The 23,237-nt window shown below is 43.3% G+C and overlaps 1 protein-coding gene across 1 annotated transcript in view; it reads left to right on the plus strand.

Annotated features, from left to right (window-relative positions):
* Positions 1 to 10,097: 10,097 nt before the first annotated feature.
* The window catches only part of ODAD2 (outer dynein arm docking complex subunit 2), a gene marked incomplete at its 3' end in the record, with an annotated part of 154,683 nt that continues 141,543 nt past the window's right edge, over positions 10,098 to 23,237 (plus strand). Inside the window, exons 1-4 of the mRNA XM_080717060.1 lie at positions 10,098 to 10,675; positions 18,291 to 18,448; positions 20,867 to 21,059; positions 22,880 to 22,986. Coding sequence (XP_080573186.1) covers positions 10,452 to 10,675; positions 18,291 to 18,448; positions 20,867 to 21,059; positions 22,880 to 22,986 — 682 coding nt within the window. The 5' untranslated portion in view covers positions 10,098 to 10,451. The remainder of the gene's footprint in view (positions 10,676 to 18,290; positions 18,449 to 20,866; positions 21,060 to 22,879; positions 22,987 to 23,237) is intronic.

The raw sequence follows: 23,237 nt of genomic DNA on the forward strand, positions 1-23,237 counted from the left end.
GGTAGAATGCCCCTGGGTTCAACACCCAGTTCCTCAAAAATACATACATACATACATACATTAGACAAGTCACTCCAGAACGAGGTAGAGACTGAGATATAGCATTGTGAAAGCTTCAACTGGAAAATCAATTATGTGACTCACACATTGAAGCTAGAGAAGGGAAATGAGTGGGTTTGCGGGGAGAGCTCCTGGGAAAGAGCCGTGCTGGTCATCTCCTCTCTTCACCACTCCTCTGGCCCCGGCCTCAGATGAGGGGGAAGGACAAAGAGGTGCTCTGGCCTCAGATGAGGGGGAAGGACAAAGAGGTGCTCTGGCCTCAGATGAGGGGGAAGGACAAAGAGGTGCTCTGGCCTCAGATGAGGGGGAAGGACAAAGAGGTGCTCTGGCCTCAGATGAGGGGGAAGGACAAAGAGGTGCTCTGGCCCCAGATGAGGGGGAAGGACAAAGAGGTGCTCTCAGGAGGTGCTGGGAGCAGAAGCATGTCCTTTGCCTTTGGGCTGGGTTGGACGCATGCACACGTGTGTGCCTCTGTCCTAGCAGTCTCACTGCCATAATCCAAAAAGCCTGACCACTCAACTTACGGTAAGGAAAGTTTATTGCTAATAGATTCTTGGGGGTCTCGGAATTCAGTCTGTGTGAAGCAAGGGTGCGATCTAGAGTTCAGGCCATGGCAGCAAAGCAGAGAGGAAGAGCCCAAGAGCTCTGCTCCTCAAATCCTGGGTTGCCAAAGCAAGGAAACAAGCAAGCAAGGAGGCTCAAACACAAGCACCACCTCCAAAGACCCCGCTTCTCTAGCCACACCCCACTGGCCCAGGATGCCACCCGGGGAAATCCACTGTAGTGGACTGTAACGTTTTTATCTACTGATAAGATCACAGCCCTGTGACTAAAACATATCAGCCCTGAACATTAACACCCGAGCTCTTCAGGGGTACTCTGTATTTGACCATAGCAGGCTCCTAGCTGAGCAGTCCTGGGGTTGAAAGGCTGGGTATAGTGCTGTCTTGCCAACATTCTTATTGCTCTGACCAAAAAAGCCTGGACACACACAACTGAGAGAAAGGAAGACTTACTTGCTCATGGATTTCGGCAATTTTAGAAGTTCAGTTCAGTCCATGGAAGCTGGACTGCAGAGCTTAAGGCCCAGGGTGGGAAGCGGAGACTGAGATCACAGACTCCATTTTCTCGTCAGGATGGCGCGAGAGAACAAGAGGGGGAGGGCTTGACCCAAGGCCACGCCCCCCAGGGACTCCTCCTCCGCAAGCAAGCCCACCTCCAACGTGGCTGCCTGGCTTTCCTGAGGCCTACCGGGCATTCTAAGTCGGAACCTTTGCAAGCGGCGGCAAAGAGCTTCCACAGTGCTGGGATTGGCCTGGACTTCCAGAGTGGGGGTAATGTGACTGCTTCCCATGGGCCAGATTTATTAGGAGGAAAATACACAGTTGGGGAAGTGGAGGTGGAATGAACCCTCAGTAAACAGATGCAGTGGGCTGCCCGGTTCCCAAGACCAGGGCAGGAATAGTGCTTGTTTTGGGCTAGAGCGAAACACAATGGGAACCAATGAATTAGGTTTCAGAAGAACCAAGAAAAGTATCCACAGGGGAAAGAGCCCACTAAGTATCACAGTAATCAGAAAGTATCACGGGAATCAGAGCCGGCCTAGGACAAGGTCCATGAGGACGTCCAGGCCCTGTTCCCTTTTCTCTCTTTCCTGTCATTTCTCACCTGAAGAGTTGGAATGCCGCTACAGGAAGGGAGTAGTGAAGACGTGTTAGAAGAAGGTAGCTGATCATGTATTTGAACACCGTAACCTTTGTAGCTTGTCTGGTATGGGATTCTTGCCTGGTAGGATGACCCACAGTTCTGTTTCTATTGGATCTGAGCACCTAGTTATTCTGCCCTGGTCAGGTGTGCGCAAGGGGGGGGGGGATGAGGGATGCAGGTCAGGTGTGCTATGCCCTGGTCAGGTGTGCTATGAGTTTTCAATTCACAACTGTTAGAAGGAACAGAAGAGTAAACCAAGTGACTTCTCTGGGCCCTGTGTTCTAAATATCTTCCTTCATGGTGGTGGCATGCTGGCTCACATGATCATGGTCCATCAGTAATCAGACCATCTGTCTGCGTATGTCTCCTTTTCTCTTTCTCCCTGGTGGTTCACTATAAGGGTCTCAAAGTGACCAAATGGAGGTCACAACTTCAAGTTCAGTTGGACACATATATTACACTCCCTAGAGGAAATCAATAGGCAGTCTGAATTTCATAAGTAGATCATTGCTAGCTATGGTAAAATTGTTCTCTTCTTGTTTCATACACCCATACTTTCTAGCTATTAAGGAAAAGTGCACCACGCCACATAGGTGTCACACACCAGCCATTCATTCCCAGCGTGCACCACATCCTGGAGGATGGAGACTCAACTCGAGAGGAGTTGCACCATACTGGTACCTAAGCTGAGCCTTCAACAGGCTACTCTGATATCCTACTAGGATGGCTGCCTCTGGCCAGTGTGGTTCATGGTGAAATTGGGGCCTCAGTCACGAGCTTACTGCTGTGTCTCTGCTGCCCAAAACGAGTTCTTTCCTGGAGATGATCAGTCTTGTGTGAGATACCATCCAGACGATAGGGCTGGCAGAGGTACTGTGGGTGGGGAAGGTAAATCCATTTTAAAAATGCATATCAGCACTAGCAAGGGAGGATGTTTTTGGCATTCCCAAGATGGAAGGGACCTGCCATGATAGCCTGGTTGGTCTCCTCAGGGACAGGGAAGTTTTACTATTGGCAGATTGGACCCCTAGCAGTGGCATTAGGTAGATTGGTGTGGGCAAGAGGGCACTCATGTCACTGGGCCCAAACCTCCTCTCCATCCCTGCCACCTTCTTTTATATTTCTTCCTATAGATGATCAGCCAGGCTTTGCACTTTCAGCAAAGGGCGCTGACAGTCTTTGGAGTTACTGGCTACTCTCCTAAGGCGCCGTGAAGCGCCAGCTCAGAGCTGTGCCCTGTGAGGCATGGGAGCCTCTCTCCAGTCCACTGTGTGCCTTAATCCAACAGTTACTATGTAAGGTCGTGACTCCTAAAGGCAAATGGCAAGAGACGGAGATGGACGTGGCCAGACTCACCTCTCATGTGGGGATTGTGGTCCCCGTCATCACAAATCTGGGTTCTACATGTTTAGAATACTGGCTTCTATTATGTACTTTTTTCTTGGAAAATCTCAGGTTAAATAGGCTCAGATTTTGCCATGGGGTTAAGCGATGATAGATGGCAGCACTTGGTGTGACTCTGTCAAGAGGCGAGTGAATGCTCAGGTTTTGGTGATACTGGTTTTTTCCAACTTGCAAACCAATGTCAAATGTCCTGAATAGTTGTGGATATCTGGCTGCTCTCTGTGTTGTGCCTGGAAATGACTCCATGATATTATGTCGATAATTAAAATATACAAGTTAAATAAAGTCCCTGAAGAAGCTAACCTTTCAGGAATATCCCAACCCCTTCTGAAGGGTGGGCTCTGCTCCTCACCAGCGTGTGGCCTGCATAGCCACACAGGAGTGACGAATACATCCATTTTGTGTGTGTGTGTGTGTGTGTATGTGTGTGTGTGTGTGTGTGTGTGTGTGGATGCCTTCAACCCACTCCCTCAGCCTGATTTTATTTATTTGGAAACAAGGTCTCACTAGGTTGGTGTCTCACTACCTGCTGAGGCTATCCTCGAACCTGCAATCCTTCTGTTTCCGCCTCCCAGGTACAGGGGTTACAGGCCAGCACCACCACACCCAGCCAGCCTCCTCTTTGACAGACTCCGCTGTACACCTGCTGGCATTCCCTGTACGCCTGCCGGCATTCCCTGTACGCCTGCCGGCATTCCCTGTACACCTGCTGGCATTGACCCCTTTCTGATCAGTTGCAAGCCTAGATTCCTCTAGAGATGGAGGCTCCTTTGGTCAAAACTATTCTACTAACAGCGTTTATACTTTCAGCAAAAGAAGGAAAGAACCCAAACAAAATAAAACAAAAGGCCAGATGTCTTTGCCTCATATTTTTCTATGTCTGCAGAAAGGCTCTGTTCTTGAACCCCCGGTCAGGCCTGGCATGTGACCCCGACTTCATTCCACACTCGCCTCTTTGACGTTCCTAAAGTTTAAGGTGCACTCTTTCACCTTAATTGACCTAGCACTTGCTCCTAAGCAACCTGCGCCCTAAAATAGTATGCTTCTCATTCTCCTTTTTACACCACCCCAATATTTTCTTTTTCTCCTCCCTCAGCCCCCACCCGGGGGGGTTTCCAGAGTTGGGTCCTTCTTAGTGTGATCTCTACTGGTGGGGTCGAACTCATCTTAATAAACAGAAGACATTAAAAAAAGATGGGAAGGCTCATTCCACTCCGTCTGACTATTGAAGAGCAGCTTTTACGTTTCTGATATATATTAGAATGTTCTGCTGTGCACTTTGGAGAGAAGTCGAAGCTTCACATATCCTAAGAAAAGCTGACGCTTTTTTTTTTTTTTTTTTTTTTTAGGGTTCTGAAGAGATAAGGCACAAGGCATGCACTTGTCTGGACACTTTTGGAGAATTACAACAATGTTTGTAAGGACTGTTTCCTCTGCTTTCTGTTTCGTGTTACCTGGCTGCTCGAATTCTTCCTTGGTCGGGAGCGGCTGGGCGCAGGAGGGATGAGGGATGCAGGTCTCCAGGCGCTGGGGGGGGGCGGGGGGGGGATGAGGGAGGCAGGTCTCCAGGGACGCAGGCCGTCGGCGCGGGGAGGGGGGGGGATGCAGGTCTCCAGGGGGCGCGGGCCGTCGGCGCGGGGGGGGGGGGATGAGGGATGCAGGTCTCCAGGGGGCGCGGGCCGTCGGCGCGGGGGGGTGGGGGAATGAGGGATGCAGGTCTCCAGGGGGCGCGGGCCGTTGGCGCGGGGGGGGGGGGGATGAGGGATGCAGGTCTCCAGGGGGCGCGGGCCGTCGGCGCGGGGGGGTGGGGATGAGGGATGCAGGTCTCCAGGGGCGCGGGCCGTCGGCGCGGGGAGGGGGGGGATGAGGGATGCAGGTCTCCAGGGGGCGCGGGCCGTCGGCGCGGGGGGGGGGGGGATGAGGGATGCAGGTCTCCAGGGGCGCGGGCCGTCGGCGCGGGGGGGTGGGTGGGGGGATGCAGGTCTCCAGGGGCGCGGGCCGTCGGCGCGGGGGGGTGGGTGGGGGGATGCAGGTCTCCAGGGGCGCGGGCCGTCGGCGCGGGGGGGGTGGGTGGGGGGATGCAGGTCTCCAGGGGCGCGGGCCGTCGGCGCGGGGGGGGGTGGGGATGAGGGATGCAGGTCTCCAGGGGCGCGGGCCGTCGGCGCGGGGAGGGGGGGGGATGCAGGTCTCCAGGGGCGCGGGCCGTCGGCGCGGGGGGGGGGGATGAGGGATGCAGGTCTCCAGGGGCGCGGGCCGTCGGCGCGGGGAGGGGGGGGGGATGCAGGTCTCCAGGGGCGCGGGCCGTCGGCGCGGGGAGGGGGGGGATGCAGGTCTCCAGGGGGCGCGGGCCGTCGGCGCGGGGGGGTGGGGATGAGGGATGCAGGTCTCCAGGGGCGCGGGCCGTCGGCGCGGGGGGGTGGGTGGGGGGATGCAGGTCTCCAGGGGCGCGGCCGCAGCAGGTGGTCGCGGTGGAACCCGGGCGCGGAGCATCCTCGGGGTTCTGCGGGGAGCCCGGGCCCCGCGGACCACGCAGAGGCCGGCGGAGTCCAGCCAGTGGGGTGGCACCGAGTGGCCTGGGGTGCGGGACGACCCGGCCGGCCCCCGCCCGGAGGCCAGGCCGCGAGCTGCAGCCTGCGAGGAGTGTTTACCGCGTCCTAGCAACCCAGGCGCCGCCGGGACCTCGAGCGGCCGAGCGGTGAGTCCCGCGGCCCGGTGTCCCGGCGAGGGCGGAGGAGCCCCCGTCCTCTGCTCCGGCCCTCGCCCCCTCCGAGGTGCCCTCTCCGGGGCCCACCCCTCGGCGCCCTCCCTCCCGTGGGCTCGGCTCCCAGCACCAGCCTCACACCAGGGCCCGGGCGAGCCCTCCGCGGCCGGTCCGCTCCTGGGGGGGGTCGTCGATTTCCCTTGGTCGAGCTTTGCCGTCGCCTGGGTCCCCGGCCACCGGCCACAGGCTGTGCTCAGGTCTCCAGCCCTGGCTCCAGGGTCTGCTTTGGCTTCCTCTCAGCTGTCACAGAAATCGGTCCCGAGTGGTTATTTTACTAAAGAGAGCGGAAGCTTGAAACTGATTGTAAAATGAAAAACAAATTCTACTGGACCCCTAGACAAAACGAGTGCACGCACTAAAATGCTTTTGTTTTATCTCTAATTTTTTTTTTTTTTTTTTTTTTTTTTTTGGTGGTACTGGGGGTGGAACCCAGGGCTTTTCTACCTCCAGGCTATACTCCCAGACCTATATTATATTTTATTTGGAAATAGGGTCTCACTAAGTTGCTGAGAACCTAAGTAGCTGAGGCTGGCTTCGAACCTGTGCGATCCTCCTGTCTCAGCCTCCCAAGCGCGGGGGTGGCAAGTGTGCGCCACCACGCCTGGCTATGATTCTTTTCTGTAAAATTTAATTTTAGTTCTAAACTCTGTACTAGGAACTTACATGTATACCTTGTAACCATAGTTGTGAGGCAAAAAAAAAAAAAAAAAAAAAAAAAACCGAACGGATTTGCTGAGCAGCGACAGGAAGCACCCTGTAGGTAAAGTCTTAGTTCTGAACTTTTTACCTAGTTATGCTGACTGCACCTGAAGGTTCCTCTTGTTTTTCTGTTAACACTGTACCTGCCTTCCGGACCGTCCTAGACCGGAGGGAGGTTTGCTTTAGGACTTCTGCTCGCCGGCCATCTGAATTGCTGAGGCTCCTAGATCACGCGATTTAGAAAATCACTTTGAAGAGATTCAAATGTAAGTTTCATTTACGGTTCTATAAAAATTTCTCAGGATGTAAAGATTTTTGCATTTCTTAGTTCCTTTAAGACTCTCCTAAGATATTACTTATATCGATCTGTGCAATCTTACATAATTTCACATTTTCCTTTTAAAAAGGTGCAGGAAGGAAATGTTACATGTACTATATATATATCTTGATGAGATCACCAAAACAAATATGATTAAAATTTAAAATGAGCAGGACTGTCCACTTAAGCCTTTCTGTATAAGATAAAGGTATTTGCACTTATTCTTAGTTTATATTTATTCTCATAATACTGGTAAACGCAAGTGCCAGTGCAAACACAAATACTGACTCTAAAGCATTTTCTATCAATTAGAAATAGAAAGAATTCACAGTAAATTTTTTACATTGTGTATATTTTACTTTACTAGTACTTATCTATATATGTATGTGTGAATATATAGGTATATAAATATGTTTTGTATATAAACAAGCATATAAATAGGTATTCACATATATGTATAGCTATACACACATATTTGTTTTTATATTGTATCTTATACTATTTTTAGCAAAAAATTAATATATATGCCTATATGTGTATAAGTGTACACATGTGTACATGGATATGTATCATATAAGTAAAATCAGTTGCTCTATTGCTATCTGATTCAACTCTTGGTTTTTATAGCAAATATTTTAAAATGCTATTTTTTCTATTCTGAAATCAAAATCACAGATAATAATCCCTCATATAAAATGTGGTTTTAAACACTGAGAGTGCTCTAGCTGTAAAATGGAGGGAAATAATTGTAAATGTTTTGGTACCACTACACTAAACTATATAAGGAAGTTTTGCATGTTCCAGCCTTACCCAGAAGGACTGTGAACGTAGTAAACCAAGGGCCGGTTGGTACATATGTCACTGCAACTTTTTTTTGTGAATAACATTGCCAACACCCTTTTTCAAAATGCTGAGCTCTTGGTAAAGTTCCATGTAAAATAAGTTATGTATAGCCTTTTTACTTACATGATAGTTACAATCCTGGAAAATTCAGTGTACGTTAAAACAGTAAAAAAATATTTTGGGATTTTTGGTAAGTACAGAAAAATTCCAGGCTCACGTATTACTTAACTGAAGACTTTCACCAGCCAGATGTCTAGAGGTTACAACACAATTCTTTCTTCCAGGGTAATACACAGAGAAGAACATTTTGCATTCTTGGTCCTCATCATTAAATGCCAGTGTTAGCCCTTTCCTGTTATTGTGGTAGCTAAACATCTCTACAATATTTCTGCACCCCTTCCCAGCAGGAAATATGACCCTTTGAAAGTGCTGAAATTCTGTTATTGAATTTCAACATTTGCTCCAGTGCAGAAAATAAAATCTCTAGGTCATTTCTCTAAAATCTTATGTTTCTAAAACTTTGTAATAGTATGAATGAAAATAGTCCAAGCATATTCTATACTTGACTTTATAACCATTTATTTAACTTTATGTACATTTATTCTGGTAGGAAGGTTGAATTGTACTAACAATATCATTCTTACGACAAATGAGAAAAAAGTATAGAATTTCTGAAAAAAATACCCATTTTGAATTAATGTCAGAAGTTGTTTGCATTCTTTTTTAATTTTTTAAATTTAGTGCTAAGGATTGAACCCTTGATAATAATGAACCCTATAATAACTTGGAGGGCATTATACCACCAAGTTATACTCCAGCCCTATTTATTTATCAATAAATATTTTCTCTCTCTCTATATATATATATTAAAACAGAGTCTAACTAAGTTGCTGAGGGTTTCCCATAAGTAGCTGAGGCTGGCTTCGAACCTGTGATCCTCTAGTTCAGCCTCCCACATACTGGGATGACAGGCGTACACCGCCTCATCCAGCTTCAGAATTTGTTTTTTCATGTGTTTATTATTTTCTTATTATGTTCTCCAGATCTTTAAAAACATCTTTTAATGACCAATTTCAATTTAGCTGAAGGAAAATTTATTTCATTTGAATTTCTATTTTAAGTTTTATTGCTATACTACTTTAATAATCAAATTAGGTAAACATTCTAAAAAAAAAAAAAGACTAATTTAAGCCAGCCTTGGTGGCACACACTTGTAATCCCAGCTCTTGGGAGGCTGAGACAGGAGGATCACACAGGTTCGAAGCCAGCCTCAGCTACTTAGTGAGGCTCTCAGCAACTTAGTGAGACCCTGTTTCCAAATAAAATATAAAAGAGGTTTGGGAGTATAGCCCAGAGGTAGAAAGCCCCTGGGTTTCATCCCCAGTACCACACATGCACACAAAAAAATTAACTTGTTTTTACATCTGTCACATTTACTCTTAAGAAAATTGTGAATTACAATAAAATACTCTCATTCTGTGTAAAATGTAGGGGGCAGGAAATTTAGGATTTGGATTGTTCAAATATTCTGGTATAGGATTATTATGTTCCTTACTATTTTCAGGAAAAACTAAAATTCACAAGCACATTCTTATCCTTAATCAGAATGTCCTTGGGGAAGCTAGCGGAACTCACAGGATCATGTCCATCGTCACTACTGAGACGATAGAGATAGTCTAAGAAAGTGAGAAGGACAGAGTTCAGTTTACCAGCAGAAATTTCAATGATGCATGGCCACGTAGAATGAACATTTCTCACTTGAACCTCCAGCCCCCAGCAGAGCTGTGAACCAGAACCTTGCTGCCAACCTTATCCAATTCTTTTTCCACTCTTGGAATTTTCTGTTTGGGTTTTCCATCCAACTGTCTGAATTTTTTTCTTAGGCCTACATATATCATAAATCTCAAGACAGTCATATAATTAGAAAACCCTTTAATGTTAGTCAGTTTTACTTAGAACTATTTATTTAATTGAATTGAAGAGTAATTAGATAATTTAAAAGGAATCTCTAAGATTAAGAATCTCTAAGATTAAGCCTGCCATCACGCCCGGCTAGCACAGTTTTATAATCCCAGTACTTGGAAGCCTGAGACAGGAGGACAAAGGTTACTTTAGCAAGTAACTGGGGTAACTTTAGCAAGACCCTGTTTCAAAATAAATATAAGAAGGCCAGGCGTGGTGGCTCACGCTTGTAATTCCCGCGCTTGGGAGGGGGAGACAGGAGGATCGCTCAGGTTCGAGCCAGCCTCTCTGGCTTAATAGACTCTGTTTCCAAATAAAAATATATAAAATAGGTGTCTGGGAGTGTAGCCTGGAGGTAGAAGGGTCTCCAGGAACCCCAGTACCACCAAATAAATAAGTAAGTAAGTAAGTAAGTAAATAAGTAAATAAATAAAATAGGATTGAGCTGTAGCCTAGAGGTAGAATGCCTCTGGGTTCAATCCCCAGTACCACATGCACAGGGAAGAAAAAAAAGAAAAGAAGAGAAAGAAGAAAAGAAAAAAAGAGGAAAGAAAAGAAAGAAAAAGAAGCAGAGTAGTTCTAGTTTAAAGTCTTGGAAATGAAAGCTGCTCCCATGAACAGGCGGGCACCATTGTCTCCCTCTGTCTCTCCTCTGCCACAGTGCGCGTCCTGAGCTCAGCTTTGCACGTGGACCACATGGGTGTGGCGCTGACCAGACTGGCCCAGTGGACTGCTGCTGGGTACGGGACCGGAACCCTGGAGATGACGCCTCTGAACGAAGTGATACTGAAAGAAATCATTACATTTGTAGAGGGTTTCCTTTTTAAACATCACCAAGAGGCACAATTTGTGTTTATGGAACCACTTGAATGGAAAACAGATCTGAAACCCTCGGCGTTTGAGTCAGGTTATGTTGTCAGGTAAGGTGCTCAGTTGCTTCCAGAAGTTAATATCACCGTGGTTCACATTTTTGCTGATTGGTTCTGGGTTTGGGGTAAGTCACTTAGCCTCTCGGAATCTCAGAAATCTGCTAAATGAAGGATTGCAAACTGGAGACACTCACATAAAGGTTGGGGATATTTCAGCAGGTCAAAACAGCCCTTACCTGCTTTTTAAATTTTGACTTCACTTTCTTTTGGTAAAGGATGCATCCTCCAGGTCCCCATCCCAGCCCCACTTCTGCTCCGCACATCTTTCCACCTGTCTTACACTCAGATGCCAGTGGCCATTGGTTTGTGACCTTTGATACAAACAAAAGCCCTTCCAGTATTTATTTTTATTTTTGTGCTTCTCGGTGTATTGTGTGATTCAAAGTATAATCACGTGCCCTTTCAATACTTAAAGCTCTCATTTCCGGAGGCAACAGGGAGAAGGTGGAGAATTGAGACTTTACAATTAGTGCTGTACTCAGATGTTTTCAAAACTGGGATTAAATAAAAGAATCCCTACCACCTGCTCTGACAGCTATCAATTTCTCCCTTTTGATCACAGCTAAATATATATACTTACGTGTATGCACACAAATTATATAAACATAATTATGTGTTACTTTCTAAATAATATACCACCATGAATTGTATGACAGATAAGGAAGCAAATGGTTGTGCATTGGGGGAGATGCAGCCTGGGTTTATTGTGTGCATCATGCATTCTCTTTTCTACCACCTTGTCCTATTTTAGTTTTGCATAGAAATTATGTTTCAGTGTCTGATCTTAGAAAAAATACTTCCCTAGCTAAACAGTTCCCTCGCCGTAGCCTCCTGTAGATGCCTTTCTCCTGTTCCTTTGGGGATTATTTGTGACAATAAAGCCAGACTTTAATATTTGGAATGCAAGAACGTTAATTCACTGCATTTAAGAACTTCTGTTTCTTATCTTAGTCTTCTTTCTCAGCGAATTACAAAAATTGGTGTATTTTATGCCTAACGCTTCCAAGAGTCACTTTCTCCCAAAGTGCTTGTCATTTCTGGATGCCTACTCCATTCTTTGTTCGTCCCAACTAAGTTCAGTGTTTCTTTTAACCTTTGAAAGATGAGCTCACTGCAAAACCAATTAAAAACATATTAACTGCTTTGCACAATGATGGCTTTGAGGCAGATGACAGCAAAGAATATTAAGGTTGTCACTGCATCTGGCCTCCACACTAATTTTGTGTTCCAAGCACAAACATGACCACATCTGCCTCCTAGTGAGGTGGGTGTAACACGCTCCTCAAATGTGTCATGATTTTTCCTTCTCTCTCTCTGTCCAAATTCTTTATGCTTTATTTCCATACTTACATCTCTGCATACAGTCTTCATGTACAGCATTCCCTCTTAAGTGAGATGTTTTGACGTTTTGGATTCTGTGTAGTCTGAAACAACTACTCCATGAATAATTTACTTCTGTCGGACTTACTAGGCATTTTTTCCTTAGGGTAGCTTTTCTTTTTTAAAATATACTTTTTTTGGTGCATTGTAATTATACATCATAACGAAGCTCAGAACGACAGAGACATCCATGCTCGCAGCCCTTGGTGAGCTGTCCCTGGATCCCAGCATTCCCTCCCCTTACCAGTATGTGATGTGGAGCTGGCGTTGATAGTTTCCGATGTACACTGATGGACTGAAGTGTTTACTTCATTGAGTCTTCCTCCCGCATCCTTCTTCCCTCTCCCTTCCCCTCCATTGTTCTGCTAGGGTTTCTCCTCCTTTATCTGGAGTCCCTCTTGTATCCCAGTTTCTCCCTAGCTCCCACATACGGTAAAACATCACCTACCATTTTCCTGCAACTGTTTAATCTTACTTAGTTCCGTCCATTTTCCTGAAAATGACACAGTTTGTTTTTCTTTATGGCTAGGGATGGACACCTAGGTGGTTCCATAATTTGGCTGTTGTAAATTGTGCTGCTATGAACATGGTATGCGTTTATCACTGTAATGATTCGATTTAAGTCCCTTTGAAAAACTACTCAGGCGTGGTATAGCTGGGTCACATGGCAGTTCTATTCCCAGTCTTCTGAGGAACCCCAACACTGATCTCTAAAGAGGTGGCACTAATCTGCCATCCTTCACATGTTTGGCTTAGTGATTGACTTTGATATGATTGTGAACGTACATCACCTACACTAGACAGTTTCCCTCTTCTCCCCCCATCCCTCTCAGGTCACATTATTTGCTCATCTATAGTTTCCCCTTCCTTCCTTGTTCCTCCTATGACCCTTTTTATGCCTAGCTTCAGCATTTTAAGGAAAGCATCTGCTTTCTTCCTTCCTTCCTTCCTTCCTTTCTTTCTCTCTCTCTCTCTCTCTTTCTTTCTTTCTTTCTTTCTTTCTTTCTTTCTTTCTTTCTTTCTTTCTTTCTTTCTCTTTTTTTTTGGTGGTTCTGGGGTTCCTGGAAACCCTTCTCCGGGCTACACTCCCAGACCTATTTTCTATTTTTATTTGGAAACAGGGTCTCCTAAGCCAACGCGCGCGGCTGGCTTCGAGCCTGCGCGATCCTCCTGTCTCCGCCTCCCAAGCGCGGGGATGACAAGCGTGCGCCACCACGCCCGGCAAAGCATCTGATTTCTTATTTTTTGTGACTGACTAATCTCACTAGGCATAATGTCCTCCAGTTCCATCCATTTCCCTGTAAATGACGTAATTGTGTTTTTCTTTATGGCTGAGTAAAGTTCCATTGCGTATATATTCCATCGTTTTGTAATCCATTCTTCTGTTGATGGACATCTTGGCTGGTTCCATAGTTTGGCTATGATGAATTGTGTGGTTATGAACATAGATATGCATACATTAGTTTGGTAGTTTGGTTTCCATTCTTTTGGGTAAATACCAAGAAGTGGTACTGCTGGATCATATGGTAGGTTTGTTCTCATTCTTCTGAGGATTCTCCATACTGTTTTCAAAAGGGATTGCACTAATTTGCAATCCCACCAACAATGTATTAGAGTTCCCACTTCTCCACATCCTCGCCAGCATCTGTTGTTGTTTGTGTTTTGAATGATGGCCATTTTAGTTCGAGTTAGGTGAAATCTCAGGGTAGTTTTGATTTGCGTCTCTCTGACTGTCAGTGATGTTGAGCATTTTTTTCATGCATTTATTGGCCATTTGAATTTCTTCTTTTGTGAAGTGTCTATTTAGTTCACTTTCATTTTTTGCAGGTCATAGACTCTCTTTTTATACCATCTGCATTTGCTTTTGTTCTTATCAGAAAAATGAGATTAAGAATCTTCCTAACACACCTCAAAATGAAGTCTCAACCATTGTAATTAAGGAAAAATTATACCATAATATAAAAAAAGATACCTTCTGTTGGTGGCACACAGAGCTGTGGTGCTTTGATCCTCTAGAATGGAAAATTTATAAATGGAATAGTATTCAGAATCACTATGGAAATAATGTCATTACCTGTTATTTTCCCTCCTCTGGTGGAACTATGCTTTTTGAATTATGTCTGCTCCTTTCAAAAAAAATTTACTTGCAAATATCACTCCATTGTGTCTCAGTGATATGTATGAGTTAGAACAGAAGTATATACTGGCTGGAGTTCTGTGAAAACAAAGTCAGATTGCCTGAACAAAGACCTTTGGCCCCCAGTAACCCACATTTAAAATGTAATTCATACCTGTCTGGGCCTTAGTTTTCTGATTAATATCATGAAGGGCTGAATTACATTATCTCTAAGGTTATACCCAACCTACAAAGTTGTGTTATTTTCTATTTTTGTTAAACTGTGCTATTTTAAGAGATGATAGTTCTCATATCTTAGTCAATTTTCTAAGTCATAGTAGTCTAATTAGCAATAATAGGTTTTTTTGGTTGCTGTTGTTGTTGGTGGTGATGGTAATGAGGATCAAACCCAGGACCTCAGGCATGCTAGGCAAGTACTCTACCACTGAGCTATGTCCCCAGCCCTGCCAAAGGTTTCATTACTGAGGTCTTATTTTTTGCCCCTGAGAACTGCTGAATAGTTTTGCAGTATAACCTTGTTTCCTATGTTACAATATATGTTGAGTAATTACTATGTTCTGGACACTAAACTGGATGTTAGAAATTGAAAAACAAAGACTTTTTTTCTGCCCTCTTACTTTCTAGTATAAACTTAGTAATTTTAGCCTCCTTCCCCATTTCCAGTATTAAAATTTTTCCATCAATATATTGGATTGAATCTGCAGCACATTCCTCTTGACCTCCCAGAGATGGGCACAGTACTTTTTGTCTGAGGGCTCATTCTTTGGGTGTTAGAAATGTTGAACTTGGCCTGGCATGGTGGCGCTCTTGTAATCCCAGTACTTGGGAGGCTGAGACAGGAGGATCACAGGTTCATGGCTAGCCTCAGTTACTTAGTGAGGCCCTCTGAAATTTAGTGAGACCCTGTTTCAAATTAAATAATAAAAAAATAGGGCTGGGGTATAGCTTAGAGGTAGAATGCTCCTGGGTTCCATTCCTAGTTCCACACATACACACAAAAATGGTGAACTTGCTGTGTGTAGTGACACAAGCCTGTAATCCCAGTACATGGAAGGCTGAGACAGCAGAATTGTAGGCTTGAGGTCCATCTCAGGAACTTAGGGAGTCCTGTTATAAATAAATAAATAAATAAATAAATAAATAAATATCTGATGTACAATTCAGACATAGAATAGCCCTGCACTCAATTCCCAGTACCAAAAGCAAAAAGAACAAGGAAAAATTGAGTCTGAAAGCTATAACTCTATTCTTTATCCCTCTCTATAACTGGTATTTTACCTACTTCTCTAAGTTACAGGCTTCGACTGGTAAGAGCAGTGAAAAATGTCACATGTGCCTTGAGTCCTCCAATCTCTCACCAGGAGTTTCATTTTCTCCAGTTAAATAACTTAATATGCTTGATATCCTGTCAGACTTAGCATAAGTACTTTAATGTGGGTAACCTTTACGTATAGGCCATTAAGGAATCTCAATTCTAAAGACTTTATTTCTGAAGCTTAATCTTAGAGAAAAATGTACATTCAGCAGACAATCAAATCACTGGTAAGTCTAGATATATTTCATCCATGTATTTACCCCACAGGCTTTTTTTTGAGTACCTTCTCTTTGAGGTGCTGAGGGTAGAGCAGTATCTATCTGGATACCAGGCAATTACCTGCATTAACTTCCTGTTGCTGCTGTAACAAATTACCCTGAACGTAATGACTTAGAACAGCACATATATTTTATTTATGGTTCTTCAGGTCAGAAATCTAAAATGAAGTTTTAGAGTTAAATTACGGCATTGGGGGGCTGCATTACTTCTGGAGGACCAAGGATGATTTGTTATTTTCTTTTATAGCCTTCTATGACGCTAATACTCCCGTTTCCCTCTTAGAAAGATCCCTGTGATTAACATTTGTCCCACATAATTGAGAATACTCTTCCCATCTCAAGAACCTTAACTTAATCAATTTTCAAAATCCTCATTTCTATGTAAGAAAATAAAATTTCAGGTTTTGGGAATTAGGATGAGGATATTTGCGGGGGGGGGTTATTTGGTAACTTAGTCCCTATCTGCTTATTTATATTCTAGTAAAATAGCAATATGGTTTGACTAAATGTCTCCAAAGGCCAATGTGTTAAAGCCTTGGTCCCTGGCTGGACACTGTTGGGAAAGCGATAAACCTTTAAGATGGGGAGCCCAGTAGAAGGAAGTGATGTCATGAGGGGGTATGGCCTTGAGTGGGGATTTTGGGACCCTAGCTCCTCCTCTTCCTCTCTCTTTGCTTCCTGAACTCTATAAGGTAAATAGGTTGCAGTACCATCTATTCCTCACCATGACATACTAACTTGCCATGGGCCCAAAGCAAACGATTATGGACTTGAAGCTCTGAAACTGTAAGTCAAAAAATACTATCTTTTCTTTTTTAAAGTAGATTATCTTAGGTAGTTCATTTCAGTAACAAGAAGCTGAATAATATAGCATAGTAGCAAGTAAACAATTATCTGTTGGATTTGCTTTTCTTGATGAACTAGGAACATTTTATCTCTATTTATCTGTATTGTCACTTAAATATGTTAGATCAGGTCTTAAAATGTGGACAGCTTTTTTTTTGTGGTACTGGGGTTCCTGGAAGCCCTTCTATCTCTGGGCTACACTCCCAGCCCTATTTTTATAATTTTTTAAATTTGGAAACAGGGTCTCTTAAGCCAGCGCAGTTGGCTTTGAACCTGCGTGATCCTCCTGTCTCTGCCTCCCAAGCGTGGGGATTACAAGCGTATACCACCATGCCCAGCAAGATGTAGACAGTTTTAACAGGGATATCAACATGTAATAAAAAATCTAGATAATTAAATTCATATTTAAATGGTAGAAATCTATAGAAATAGCACTTTCATTGCCAGACGTGATGGTGCATGCTTGTAATCCCCAGGCTTGGGAGGCTGAGACAGGAGGATCACACAGGTTTGAAACCAGCCTCAGCTACTCAGTGAGACCCTGTTTTCAAATAAAATATAAAATAGGTCTGGGAGTATAGCCTGGAGGTAGAAAGCCCCTGGGTTCCACCCTCAGTACCACCAAAAAATAAATAAATAAATAAATAAATAATAAATAAATAAATAAATAAATAAATAAAATAGCACTTTCATAAGAATGTCTTAATGTTTACTAAATGTCAACCTAAACAAATATTAAAATGGAGAAAAACATAAATCCAGGAGACCAAATATTCCTGATCAGGAAAAGCCTATTTAAAAAAATAGCTTATTTTTCCAATGTGAACCAAACTAGTGAGTTTAGAATAGAAAGATAATCCGCAGAAAAACTAGTTTGCTTTTTTTCATAGCTTTATTTTTTGTACACATGGTGCAGCCAAGAAACTCTCTAACCACTAACTACTGTGGCATAAAAATTTCATAAGTAAAATAACATTAGAAATCCACAAAACACAAATGATTTTGTAAAAATAGTGATTTTTAAAAGATGCCAGGAACCGATACATTGTTAGAGAAACAAAAATAAAAACTGATTAGTTGAGTTCAGTTGTAAATTCCAAAAATTGCTTAAAATTTTCTTCCTGGATATATCCTGTTGCTCAGTATGGATGCTGATAAGTTTGAGGGTTTAAGTGTCTGAATGTACATAAAGTTGGAAAATAGATGTGCTTCTAATAAAAAGTATATTTCTTTTTTATGATGGTACAAAGTGAAAGGTCGGCGCAGGAAAGACCCAAGGCCAGCCGTCGGAGATAAGCAAGCAAGCAAGCAAAAGCTTTATTAAGACAGCCCAGCTCCCTTTTATATCAGGCAGCTGGGAGGAGGGGGCTTCCGCTCACAGCGGAAGATCGCAAAGTACGGGGCGCTTACTGATTGGATGGTTCATACCCCAGTGTGTGTTATCAGGGGACTGGTTGTTGGGCATCCCGTGGCCCCTTCGGCTGGCTATGAGGCAGCCAGCACAATCCGGAAGAGAAGCCGGAGAGGAGCCATCTTTGGCATGACTGGGCTGCTTATCCTAACACAAAGGAATAGCCTGTCTACATCTTAAGCGTAACTTCTGCTGATATCCAGGTAACAGTAAGCTTTTATTCCCCTCATTTATTTTAGTGAAACAACAGTCAAGTCAGAAGAAGTTGATAAAAATGATCAACCTCTGCTGTTTCTGTCCATACCACAAATTCAAGTTCGGAGCTTTGGGCAGCTGGCTCACATGTTATATGCTGCCAAAGATGCGAAGCTGAAGGAGGTGCAGGCATGCATCGAAGGTGATCCGGGACTCGACCTTGGGGAACACGGCCCCCTGGGGCTCCATTTACTAGGTGTCTTTCTCACACTTCTGTGGTGAGAATCCTAGTGACGAGGTAGCACGTGGACACATCGCTCAGCGTATTTTCTTACTTATCTCAACCTGTTTTCGCTTCCTCCCTCCCCACACGTTGGTGACACTGGTCGTGACTCCCTCATACGTGAACACAGCGTTCTTTGAACTGTTCCCTTCCTCAAGACTTGCTCTTCTTTCCCCCACTCCCTTTCCAAACCTCGTCCGCCATTCTATTGATAATCTCTCCTCGTTTGACCGAAATCTCTTCTGCTTCCCATTTCTAACTTCCACTATAAGACAAAACCTATGACCTTTGACTTTCTGAGTTTGGCTGTCATTTTTCTGCAAATGGTATAATTTTGTAAAACTAGGTAAAATTCCGTTGTGCATATATACCACATTTTCTCTGTCCATCCATTGACAGATACCTTGGTTGGTTCCTTAATTTGGCTATTGTGAATTGTGTCTACAGTCTGGAAGGTGAAAAGTTATACATACCAGTTCATAAAAAGGTCATTAGTTTTCCTTAACTGAACAGTTATGCTCATATCAAATGTCTTCTCTAAAATAAAAGATCTTTTACCATTTGTATGCATTTAATTTTTGCACATGATTTATAAAGTATATCCTCAGCTTCTAGAAAGCCTCGTGGCCTGTAAACTGTCAAGTTACATTGAGAGAGAAGACAGGTCACCAGGACCAATACCTCAGTTCTGCCCATTTCTGTGTGAGGTGAAAAAAATGGTCCTAAAAAAACTAAAACCAAACAAGCAAAAAAGATGCCAGTCTCATTACAGTAGCTTCTTTTATCTCATGCCTCCTTCTTGTTACTCAGTGATGTGTTTATCAAAGCTGCTTTCCTTTGAAGGACATCGGAATTGAGTATAAAGCTGAATTCAAAACAGTAGTTAATAGAGGAAACATCATACCTACACTGCTGTGTATCTGGTTTGGCTAATTTATTCTTGACTGCATTTGCCATTTGTGTAAGAGTTTAGAACAACCGTTAGTTTCAGAACTCACTTGCACAGTGAAATTCGGTAGTCAGGTTGATGTCTTTCCCTGGAACTCACCGATATGTATTTTCATAAATCTTTATGACAGCCATAGATTGGCAAGTTGGACTTCTGAGTAAATGGCTTGTTCCTTCCTTCCCCGCACAGCACTTTCCCCAGCCTTAAGCCTTTTGTGCAGTTTTCTGGAGACCTAGCCATTTCAGGTGGAGAGTTAATGTCATCATTTCAATCAGGTCGGACTTTCTAAGCTAGCCCAGTAGTCATTCCCCATCCCTGCCCCAATGAATACATAATTTCATCTTTCTTGAATAGCAGCATGCTAAATGAGATTTTTCCACTTTCTCCCTCACTTTCAACAATATTACATTTTTTATATTTACTAGCATCTCTCAGTTTAAATTTCACACTTTTGTTAGCCTTGATCATGAATTAGTATTTTAAGTTTTTCACTATAATTTTGGTACAATGTGTAAATAGTGGTTCTATTTGTTTTTTCAATTCTAACATCAAAAGGCATTGAGAATATGAACAGTTTGAACAAGTGGAAAAGACAGACAGTAGCCAGGTATGATGGTATACACCTATAATCCCAGCACTTGGGAGGTTAAGACAGGAGGATCACAGGTTCAAGACCAGCCTCAGCAATTTAGGGAAATCCTCAGAAATGTAGTGAGACCATGTTTAAAAATAAAAGATCAATAAAAAGGGCTGGGCATGTAGCATGGAGGTGGAATGCCCTTGAGTTCAGTCTCAATAGGGAAAGGAGACCTGTGGGCTGGAGGAAGCATACTGTTTGGGAAAGAGAGCAGTTATGCACATGAAGCAATGGAGCACATACACACAATTCTAGTGATGAGTTTTAACAAGATAAGTGTTTCTCTGTCTTCAAATCATTTTAAATATATTAACTGAATGCCTGTGCTGAGCATGCCTCATAGTAGAGATACAGAGATAAGAGAAAAAGAGCATCATGCCAGTTAGTCTTGGCCTCTGTCCTATGAAGGACATGATGAGTACAGATAATAGAAGACAAGCCAGAACATATGAGAGAAAAAGTTCCAGAGCACAGTGGATGTTCAGAAGTTGAGATGGATTCTAGGTGGGTCGGTCAGAGGAAAGTTAATGCAAGAAACATATTCAACGAGGCTTCTATTTTTTACACATTTATTGGCCCAATATAATTATGCATTATGGTGAGATTCAAAGTGTGCGTTCGCAGAGGCGCACAGTACCTCTCTGTGTGGTTGCTTCCTACCCTCCTCCTGTTCAAAGAGAAAAGAGAAAGAAGGCTTTCCTGGATTTGTTATTCTTTAAAACAAAATTACTTTTTATTTATTTCTTGCCAGCTAACAGAGACCCTGTAGCAAAAATTCTGGGCTCAGATTTTAGTACAATGAATGAAGATTTTGTTGCTTTAAACATTATTGATAAAATTACCAAAGAGGATGATTCTGAGAGTGAGACGAAGATGAAGACCGCCATTCTGCTGAAACAGCTCGACCTGCACCTCCTCAATCACACTCTCAAATACGTCTCACTGTGAGTCCACCAGAGGCGCTCCTAGAACCTGTTAAGAACTGCTCTCAGGATTTGAGGCTGGGCATGGCGAGGCATGTTTGTTATCTCAGTATTTGGGAGGCTGAGGCAGAAGGATTGCAGGTTTGCGGCCAGCCTCAACTCTTTAGTGAGGCCCTCCACAACTTAGTGAGACCCTGTTTCAAAATAAAGAAAAAAAATGGGCCAAGAGCATATCTCATATGTAGAATGCCCCTGGATTCAATCCCTACTACTGCAAAAAAATATTTTAATGCAAGAAATAGAAAGATATGGCTATTATTGTTATTGAGTTAATATTACTCTCTCTCTCTCTCTCTCTCTCTCTCTCTCTCTCTCTCTCTCTCTCTCTTTGGTGGTACTGTGGTTCCTGGAAACCCTTCTACCTCCGGGCTACACTCCCAGACCTATATTTTATATTTTTATTTGGAAACAGGGTCTCTTAAGCCAGCGTGGCTGGCTTCCAACCTGCGAGATCCTCCTGTCTCCGCCTCCCAAGTGTGGGGGATTACAAGCGTGCACCACCATGCTCGGCTACTTTTTTTTTTTTTTTTTTAAGTACTGGGGATGGAACCCAGGGGCATTCTACCTCCGAGCTACACTCTCAGCCCTATTTGTTTATTCTTTATTTTGAAACAGAATTTCACTGAGTTGCAAAGGGCCTAAGTAGTAGCTGAGGCTGTCCTCATACAGCAATCCTCCTGTCTCAGCCTCCCAAATGCTGGGGTTACAAGCATGTGCCACCATGCCCGGCTTAATATTACATTTTTATTGGAACAATATTTCATTTTTATTGGATTTATTTATTCAAGTCCTTCCTAAAAACTAAAACTTTGCAGCCAGCCTCAGCTAATTAGTGAAGCTCTCCACAACTTAGTGAGGCCCTGTTTCAAAATAAAGAATAAAAAAAATCTGGCTGGGGGTGTATCTCAGAGGTAAAATGTTCCTGGGTTCAATCCTCAGCACCAAAACAAACAAACAAACAAACAAACAAACAAACTGTCCTTGTGAGATTACATGTGGTTCTGAAGGCATTAAATTACCTGTTAATCTTCAAAGACTCTTAATTCAATTATATAAAGTATTAATTTATAGCACAAATATCATAATTTGTGTCATCCAAAATGTTTTCATTTTATAGTATTTTTAATAGCATGATGTCATCATTAAAATGAAATGAATATTTGAGTATAATTAATGTTACATTCAACATGAGTCGTTAATTGCTTGATATTTTAACAATATATAAGATTAAAACATGGCTGAAGCCGGGCGTGGTGACACACGCTTGTAATCCCCGCACTTGGGAGGCGGAGACAGGAGGATTGTGCAGGTTCCAAGCCAGCCGTGCTGGTTTAAGAGACCCTGTTTCCAAATAAAACATATAAAATAGGTCTGGGCGTGTAGCCCTAAGGTAGAAGGGCTTCCAGGAACCGCAGTAGCACCAAAAAAAAAAAAAAAAAAAAAAGGCTGAAATTAACTGCAATTTTAATTACAAAAATCCCCACTGATCTAATGAATTATATTTATGCATTTCCAATAAATTGTTTTAAAACACTTATTCTAAAAGCCAGGCGTGGTGGCACACACTGCAATCCCAGCACTTGGGAGGCTGAGACAGGAGGATCACAGGTTCTCAGCCAGCCTCAGATACTTAGTGAGGCCCCCCACAACTTAGTGAGACCCTGTTTCAAAATTAAAAAAATGAAAAACAGGGCTGGGTAACTCAGATATAGAATGCCCCTGGGTTCAAGCTTCAGTTATACAAAAAATATACTAAATTTTCAAAATTTATTTTATTTTAGGCAAATAAGTTTAAATCCAGGAACTGTTAAGAAAGATATAGAGCTCCTCCAGCGTTTCTCTGGAAAAGGAGACCATACGGTCTTGGAATCTATCCAGTATACTTCAGGTTTGTATGCTCTCATTATTTCCATTTTCAGAGCTCTATTTCTAAAACACGTTTCTTAGCTATATTAGAATGAAATATTTAAGAAAATGAGCAGGTCTGGTCCTGCACACCTGTAATCATAGTACTTGGGAGGCTGAACCAGGAGAAGCGCAGGTTTGAAGCCAGCCTCGGCATCGTAGTGAGGCTCTCAGCAGCATAAAAAGACCCTGTTTCTAAAAAAAAAAAAAAAATAGGTCTGGGGGTACAACCTG

This window comes from Muscardinus avellanarius (genome assembly GCF_963383645.1).
Source record: "Muscardinus avellanarius genome assembly, chromosome: 20".
In the NCBI taxonomy this organism is placed as follows: Eukaryota; Metazoa; Chordata; class Mammalia; order Rodentia; family Gliridae; genus Muscardinus; species Muscardinus avellanarius.